The sequence below is a fragment of the Limulus polyphemus genome, unplaced genomic scaffold (genome assembly GCF_000517525.1).
Source record: "Limulus polyphemus unplaced genomic scaffold, Limulus_polyphemus-2.1.2 Scaffold1423, whole genome shotgun sequence".
Classification (NCBI taxonomy): Eukaryota; Metazoa; Arthropoda; class Merostomata; order Xiphosura; family Limulidae; genus Limulus; species Limulus polyphemus.
The window spans coordinates 85,522-94,926 of record NW_013667033.1 but is presented as its reverse complement, the minus strand read 5'-3'; the positions used below and the strand labels follow the sequence as shown (position 1 = coordinate 94,926).

The window sequence follows — 9,405 nt, the reverse complement described above, 5'->3', positions numbered from 1 at the left end:
AATCTGAATCACTTGAAAAAACACGGGGGTGCTTAACTTTTTTCCAGGTGTATATAATGTTTTCATGGTAAAGAAGTAATCTTTTCATTAATTTTTGATTTAATATTTTAAAAAACGATTAACAAAACGTTCAACTAAAAAAGCCAAGTTATTTACTCACCACAAGAAAATCAAACAAAAGAAAACTGTGTTTTCATCCTTGAATAGACATATAATAGATTTTCTTTGTGTTGTATTAGACGAATTCTGCAGTTTACCAGCTGGTCTTGACAACCCGTTTTCCTCCGCCATTTTTATGATAGTATCCTCTGCTTCTTTGATTTTACCATGAGCCAACATATATCTAGCACTCTCCGGACACCACTAGAAGATTAATTATTCACTAAAGTATCATGTGTTTGTGGTGTATGTATGTATACACATATAAGTAGAAAAATGCGAAAGTGATAAGATAAAGAAAATACTTTTAGAGAAAAAATTATCTTTAAAAATTATAGTAGAAATTTATTTACTTGGAAACGTTTAGAGCAAACGCTCTTTTTCAAGCCAGAAACATATATACATGTAATTTATATTTCATTAAGACCTTTCAAAATGTTCTCATAATATAAAAATATTTATGTTTAAATGCTTTAATGTTTGGCGCTTGTTGAAATGAATAAGTTCCAATTGCTTAAATTATTATAAATTTGATAGTAAACTGAACAATTTTTAATACTGCATGATAGAACCTTACCTTTGATAAAATCAAAAAGATGATCAAAGGCGTCACGGAGATAAATAACACAACACGCCAGGAGTTTTTTGTTGTCATGACGGCCATAGCTGTCAAAGTTATAACGATCGAACCAACGCCCCAGAAACCCTATATAGTATAATAACATATTCAATATGAACATTTCTCTCATTTGTTAAATATTATTTCCAAATTTCTTGATCTAGATTGTTTCAGAGGGATTCTTGGTATGGGGAGAACCTACAGAATCCATATACGTAGCCACGGAGTTTATCTACCTATCAGGATGTACACAAATTGAAGATAAGGCCACTCTATGTAACATAGAAGCATAAACATACATATATATTCGACGATGTAATGCTGCCAAAGAAACAACAACGAATTCATAAGGTCGAAAGCAATTTTTCATGAGCTTATTTTCAAGTTTTTTCTTTCTAGGATATTAAAAGTAAAAAACAAATATACTTTCATAAATACAGAATGGACCAATTAAAAATCAAAGGAATTCAAGGGCTAGTTATCAGGAACTTATAAACCCGCACCGAACAATGTCGCATCGACGTTCTTAATATAAACAATATTCTAACAACTGAAAGAAAAACATAATTGGGCGTAAGGGATTTTATGGACTTTTGGTAAACCGTAGATTTTTGGTGTTATAGGTTGGTTTGTATGAATAAAATTACAAAGGTTAAAGGTAATAGTTTTTTAATAGCATATTGAGTAGTTTTCTAAATATTTTGTTATATGTTGGGTTAAGGTCAATATTGGACTGAGTAAACTTAGACGTATCATTCAATATATTTACTATTAAGGAATCATACTGTTTATTGTTAAAATAACGATCGAGTTTCCTTTATCGGCTCTTTGAATGACAATGTTTTCGTTGTTACTAAGAAGTTTTAGGCCTTTTCTTTTTACTGATGTCAAATTTTGTTTATAGGCTTCATTTCGTTTAGTATTTTTTCACTAAATTCATATAGGATGTTTTTGATTAACCTGCTTTTGGTTTGAAAAGGAAATTGCTCATTAAATTGTTCTTGTTTTTTAGAATGTTGAATGTTTTGATGACTCTTCTTTGTCCTGAGATGAATTAGACGAGGACTCTTCTTGTGGTCTTTAACTTGGGATTAGTTGCTGCTGATTGTATTTACGATTTGATTCTATTATCACTTTCCTGCATACATCTTCAAGGCTGGTTTTTAAATCTAACACTGGGTTGGTGAGAGGAGTTACCGTGTAGTTTACACCTTTATAATGATCTTACCAGTGATCGAAACGTCGTACCTGTTCTAAAAACTAATCTTACTTACTGTAAAAGTTGTAAATTGTAATAAACTGTGAAAGAAAAACAGTTTAGTAAATGTTCGAAAACTGCATAGGTCTCGCTTCACAAACAAGTAAATGAAAAAAAACTTACATATAAAAACAATGTGCATTTCCCGCGCAATTTAGTGGGAAGATATTCCATAAACAGGACCATTCTGAAAAAAAAAGATTTTTTTTTTATGTTTCAACGTTTACGTATCATACATAGTTTTATGTTTTATCCATTAAAAACAGTTCAAAAGAACATCAAAAACATCAAGTTTAAATACTTAAGTAAAATAGTGAATAATAGTGTTAATATAAACATAATTTGTAAGTTTACCTCCACATATTAAACATTAACTTACAGATTAGAAGCATATATCAATATTTAGCTTGACAATTTATATATTTCGATTATTCGAAAACAAAAAGTTGGTTTTTAATTTAAGCTTGATTTCAGAACAATTCCTTATATTGTCATAATAACACAGAAGCTCATAATTCGCTAAAAAGAATATAGTGTGGTTAAAGCTTATTTATAACTAATTTTTCCACACTATCGTAATATCTTTCGAATACGAAATTTACACAGATAAATACTATTGAAGATTACGAGTGGTTGTAAAATGCAAGATTTATACTTTTTTATATTATTTTCATACTTACATCCCGTTCACACCAGGTATTAAAAAACCACAACTCCAACGAAATACGATCATCCATGTAATAGATGGTGAGAAGACAGTCAGAATTCCACAAATTACCAGAATTACAGTGCTAACTCTAACTACCTAGATGATAACATAAGTAATAAATTCAACAAGGCTAAAATTCTGTTATAAATAACTCTTTTTTTAAGCCCGCATGATTATCTAATAATGTTAATTACACGAACCAATTAAGTGTGATTATCTTTGTACAACAGTTCAGAAGAGATACGAGAATAACTTAAACTTTTAACAAGAAAAGTTATCTTCACTTGGGTAATGATACGGTTTTAATAACCATAAACATTGCAAAAAAGAAAAAAAGCACACGAAAACAAGAAACTGAAGAAGTTGATAGAAAACCACAAAGAAGAGGTAAAACATTTTAAACCTGTTGATTTTCCTCCTTCAGTTTTAAACATCTCAAGTGAACCATAAATCAGTAATCAGATTTCTGTGTTAAATTTTATACTTTCAACATATATGGACAAAACACTAAAACCTAACCTCAACAGAAGTTAAGTCAACGCCTTAAATTAATTAGAATCTAACAATAAGATATACATAACGAGAGCTTTAAAAAGGCGGTTACTTATTCTATAGTTGTCGATAAACCACATTACAAAGCTGGAGTCAACACATTATTAATGGACGGATCTTACACCTTACTCACAGGTGATCCTACCAACAAAGTACTTTCGATCATTAAAAACTAGCCAACGGTTACCCTATTCTTACTGCTAAAGATAAAAATTCCCTTATTCAGAAAGACAACATTCCTTACAGACCAAAAGTATCTATCACAGGCTCAACATTACAAATCCTTGCTAATTTCATACTTAATAGATTAAATTAAGCCCTCTACTTTAAACCAACCCATTGTCTATTAAAAACACGATAGACTTTGTCAACAAAACCAAAAATTTAGACTCAACCAAGAAAATATCTTAATATCTTTCGATATAAAAAGCTCTATTTATCTCAATACCTGTAGAACAAGCCTTACACCGTCTAACAGAAAATCTAGAAGACAACCCTGTAACAGACCACCTTATCAACCTCGCAGAATACTGCTTAAACAACACTTATTTTACATATGAAGGCCAGTTTTACAAACAGAATAATGGTTTAAAGATGGGATCCCCACTTTCCCCTCTACTTTGTAAAACTGGCCTTCATATATAGAGGTCACTAATAGAATAATGGTTTAAAGATGGGATTCCCACTTTCCCTCTACTTAGTGACCTCTACGTGTCTGTTCTAGAAGTACTATTTGGAAACAAATTCACAAACACCAAGAAGTCTGAAATCTGGTTAAGATATGTAAACGATATGTTTAGTATATGGCGATATAGGAAAGATACACTACTTAAATTCATTGAATTCTTAGACACCTTGAGACCCACTGTCATAATTTTCACGTATAATTAGAATCCCACAGTTGCCTCCCCTTTTAGATGTTGGTGTTATAAGACAAAATAACGAAGTTAGCACCAGTATATACAGGAAACCCCATTGCCACATATAAGATCTAATCACCACCTATCTCCTACTTCACCTACATAAATCGTGCTATACAGCTTTGTACCCACAAAGAAGGCTTACTAATTGAATTTAACTGCTTGAAGAATATAGAACTATCTAGAGGTTTCAACCCTAGCATCGTAGATAGGGTTGTATTAAAATATTATGTCAACTCTAACCTTCTTTCTATCAACAACATAAAACATAACAAATTTGTTTCAATATCTTTTATGCCAGAAATTGTCAATGAAATGACTAGCGTATTTAATAATTTGATCATCGATGTAAAAACTGTATTCAAAACTTCACATAAAATTAACACCTTACTACCTAACCTGACAGAATCCCGACTAAAGAAACAAACACAAGGTGTATGTAGTATCCTATATGAATGTGGAAATAAATAAATAGGACAAACGTCACATATTAATACGAAACGGGTCACAAAATACATTGGGATGAAATTATTCTCCTACACAAACCCAAAACTAAAAAAAGAAAGAAACTATAGAAATCACCAAAACAAACGATCTCTCAATAAACCGTGATAATGGCCCTAGCAACATCAGCCGCGTTTGACAATGTCTGTTCACCGTTCGTACATTTAACTAGACTTGATCTTTCCCTATATCCTGTCACCTGCTGACATTCAAACCTTTTGTCTTTTATCTTTGTAACTATAATAGTATATATAAGCTCGGTATTGCTTCGTACATATCATACCTGAAGAAAACAGACCAATGTTTTGTCGAATCACGTAGTATGTTCCATCATTAATAAAACTCTTCCTACCCATTATTATATTAGCATAACATGATTCCTTACTCAAGTTTTAATCTGAAATATTCCTAGCTCCGAAAACAAATATAATGAGAAGAACAAGAAACATCAGATAAAGATAGCAGTGATATAATAAATGTAGGTTTTTATAAAAACGCTTGCAGTGATCTAAATTATTCAGAGACCATAAACACTTTGTTATACAGTACAATAGTGACTTATGCTTGATAATTAGTGACTGTCTGTAACAATGGATCATTATCTATAAGAAAAACGTACATGCACAGTCAAAGCTATTTTTCACGAATTCTTAAATTAAGAGATTCTAAATTCTGCAATTTGCGCCTTTGAACTTTCCGTGTTTGTCTAAGTGAAGTAATGACCTAACTTTCTATTTTTTGTAAACATTTTCAGGTTCTAAAGAGACACCGTGCCCTGGTATCATAAGTCGACTTTAAGTTATCTTCATAACAAACTGAAGTGTATCATAAAAACGTATAAACGTATACTTTAAGTATGGTTGTGTGTGTGTAATATATATATATATATGATATGTGTGTGTGGTCGGTATAAATAATAAAATGCATACAAATTAACCGGCCTTTTAGTATCTACCTATTTAAGAGAATTTCTCCTATAGTTTTATTAACTGTTCTTTTCATTAACCTTCAACTTACAATCAATTTGATAATTTGTTCAGTTTAGGACCCTTCTTTCATACCAGCTTACAAAGTAAAATGTAAAGAACCTATATATAACCATAAATTATGTCACGTAAAAAGCGCTTGAAAGATTAACCACATTTGATACTCATTAAAACTTACAGAAACAATCCAGAATAAGTAGAATGAGTGTCCCCTACCTTTATACGACCATATGTATCGGTCATTTTACCCAAAATCGGACATCCAATACCCATTCCAAGAAACACCATCTGCCAAATGTGGAAAATATGTAAACAAACAATTTAAAATAATAATAAAAACTAAAATATAAACAGACATAAAGAATCAAACGTATATACTTGAACAAAGCACTTTATTGTTTTGAAGGGTCAGCGAAGTCAAATGCTGGAGTGGCACTTCTGTATTGTATATCCTAATAGCGTTATAAATCCTTGTACTTTCGCTATAAACAAGTCGTTGGGTTTTGTATTGTATATCCTAATAGCGTTATAAATTCTTGTACTTTCTCCAACTAACTATAAGGAAGCTATAAACAAGTCGTTGGGTCTTATAATTTCCATTAGAAGATAATGTATAGTGATATTCAATTTCTAATCATACGATTGATCCTAAGGATCATTTTCTATGGAACTCTAGATCAAGATCGGTCAGTGAGAAACTTAACTAAAGTTAACGCATAATTGAAAATAATATGGTTTTAGCTTGAAGCCTTTATTTTAACTGATAAATGTGAGAAACTAATAAAAATGGATTTATTTATTCCCCAGTTTTACTTGATCGTTTTTCCTTCAATTTCTATTTCAACATCAAGTTTTAATAATTCTTGTAATTTTTAACTTTCTTTTTATTAAGTTATTTGGTTTGCATAAACCATTTTCTGAGCTATTCTCTTCTTCTCTCACATCAGAATGGCCCACAGTAGTGCAGCGGATTTCGATACCCGTGGTGGGCACAGCAGAGTTAGCCTATTGTATAGCTTTGTGCTTAACTAAAACACATCGGAATTAATTTTTGTACTGTCAAAATCTGTGCTATAATAGATGCATATTTCGTTACTGGATATCACACGATTAACTTACACATTTATTCCCATTTTACTTCAGAACAAGTAAAGTTTACTTTGCATAAACGTTCAGTTTAATGAGTTCTTTAATTTGGGCTTTGTTTAACCCTACGCGCTTCTTAAGTGTTATTTAAATAACCATAAATACACATAAATACGCACACTGAGACTAGAGCACATAAATCAGTGTGCAGACAGAGAGCATAAAAAACTGGTTAATTAAGAAAAAGTTGATTAATGTTTAGTGCTGTTAGAAAGAGTGTTATACGATTTATGTCTAGGACTGCATGAACTCCAACTTCCTGATGAAATACTGGGGAACAACATAATTTATTAATAATAAACTTTACTGTTTTCATTCTGTCAGAAATTATAAAAAAATACAAGAAACGTTATACTTACTGACGTTAGAAGCGCTTCCTGGACAGATGTTATTTTCCATTCGCAAGCTAAAAATCCGCCCAACAGAGATAGAATCATTATTTCGCACGATTCCGCCATCTGGTAAAACAAGTTTATTAAATATGCTTAAATTAATAATTATTTCCATACAATATAAAAACGTACTTAATAATACAAATCCAGCCCCAAAGAAAACGTTACACGCCAATGGTTGTCTATGTCACGCATCATGAGGTGGAATATATAGAGAGAAATAGAGAAAAGACAAAAATATCCAATAATTAAGTTTGTAAGATTGTAAGATTACAGTAACGGTGCATCATTTATGCAAATAAATTGCATTCCTTGCGTCAACTATGCCAATATTATACAGAATGCGATACCTTAAAACTAATGATGTATTCCATAAACGTACGATTAACTTCAGGTATTATAACGCTTATATTATTTTTATCAACATTTCGATTTTCGTCTTTTTCAGTATGTTCAATCCAGTACAGATCAAAAGTAATTGTAATTTTTAAAATAACTTTCAAAAGAAGAACAATTATTTATACAAGTAACTTGCGTGAGCGTAATATGTTTCCAACAATATAGATAAAAACGATTATTACAAAACAAATATTACCTAATACAGAAAAAAACTATACAACAATACTACTGCAATTAGAGATTAGGAAACAATGATGTTTTTAATCTAAACCTTTATAAAAGCTCGTGTGTGTCACTTCACGTCACGCTTGATTTCTCGAAATAGGAAGAGTCATAAAAGCCAAAATGCATTTATCCAGATAGAATAGTTCGATTATCGTTTCCCCATTACGATTTTAGTGATGGGGTGCAAGGGAGCCGTGAGAGAGGTGTGGGGGGCGTGAAACCTTATAAGTGTAGTGAATGTTGGTATAATAAGCCTAAAGTAAAGATGTAGTGTACGATCACCTAGTGCAAAAATATTATAATGAAAGTAAAAATATCGATTCAATTTTAAGCTTAAATTGTTTTGACTTAAGTTTTTTTGTTATATAACCAAGATTTTTAATAAAAAGCAAACCTCTTTAATCAACAGAGACTCTAAATTAAGAAATCAACAAATATTTTTCCAGTTTTGTTGTCTATACATTTCATTTGATACTTTCAGTACATAGATTAACAACAATATTAAGTTTTACTTTTCTTGCTAAGCAACATAACATAAAAGCCATTGTCGGAACGCATTATTACCAAACCGCACTGCCATTTCTATATATTAGAAGTTGTTAATCTAACTGATTTTTACCAATAATTATTCTATGAATACGCCACGAATTCATTTCATGAATGATCTTAATTTTGATTGGCTCACAATGGAATTTACCGACGTTTGACTGCCTCAACTGTACTTTTCTGCCTCTTTTTTTTGGTCAAGCTTGATAACGCAAAATTTAGTTATTTCAGTTAACTATGAAATGTGAGGTTAGGGTATACTATGGGGTGGGGGTGGTAGTACTTGTCCCGTCATTTTTCACATAATAGTAACAGTAATAAACATAATAGACATGTCTAGTAATATTTATGTCTAGTAATAGACATAAATAACCTAACCCAGATTTCAATTGATTAGTGGTTTAATTTTTCTGTAAATGATGTATCTGTATATCCAAGAATGTCTTTGTTCTTTTCAGTACTTTAGTCTGACTAATTAGGTACTCCATATATGGTTAAATACTGTTCTGCCAAAGTTCTCAAATCCTGGAATAGAGTTCTCTGTCATTATCTCCAATATAATACTATCTACGTAAAGAACCTGTTTTATAAGCAAGGTTTATGGCATTGCGTTCTTCTGGATAACTTAATATCGATTTTATAATAATCGTTCTTTCCTTCATTATCGGAAATTATACTACATGAATGTGTAGAGTAACCACATGAAATTTCGTTTTACAATACTACCTTATAATACAGAACGATAGTAACTAATTGAGATTTATTAGTGACTTATTGAGTCTTTATAGAAGATGATAGAAATATCTGCAGTTCACTTGGTTTTGTAACAGTTTTCGGCCTATTGTTTTCTTTGATGTTGTTGTTTTTCTCGATATTTAGCCGGCTTTCGGCGTTTAAACCGTAAGATGAGATTTAACTTTAGAACAATGGATAAATTATCTTTGCTGTAAAAAAAAAGTGAATAAAGAATGTACGGATTACGTAAAAAAA

General features: G+C 31.1%; 1 protein-coding gene across 1 annotated transcript in view; it reads right to left on the bottom strand.

The window, feature by feature from the left end:
* Nucleotides 1-9,405, bottom strand: part of LOC106463493 (synaptic vesicle 2-related protein-like) — a 40,766-nt gene that overhangs the window by 21,003 nt on the left and 10,358 nt on the right. The window contains exons 3-8 of the mRNA XM_022391008.1: nt 7,213-7,311; nt 5,924-5,995; nt 2,717-2,841; nt 2,160-2,223; nt 737-865; nt 161-363 (exon numbers count right to left, since the gene is read on the bottom strand). Coding sequence (XP_022246716.1) covers nt 161-363; nt 737-865; nt 2,160-2,223; nt 2,717-2,841; nt 5,924-5,995; nt 7,213-7,311 — 692 coding nt within the window. The remainder of the gene's footprint in view (nt 1-160; nt 364-736; nt 866-2,159; nt 2,224-2,716; nt 2,842-5,923; nt 5,996-7,212; nt 7,312-9,405) is intronic.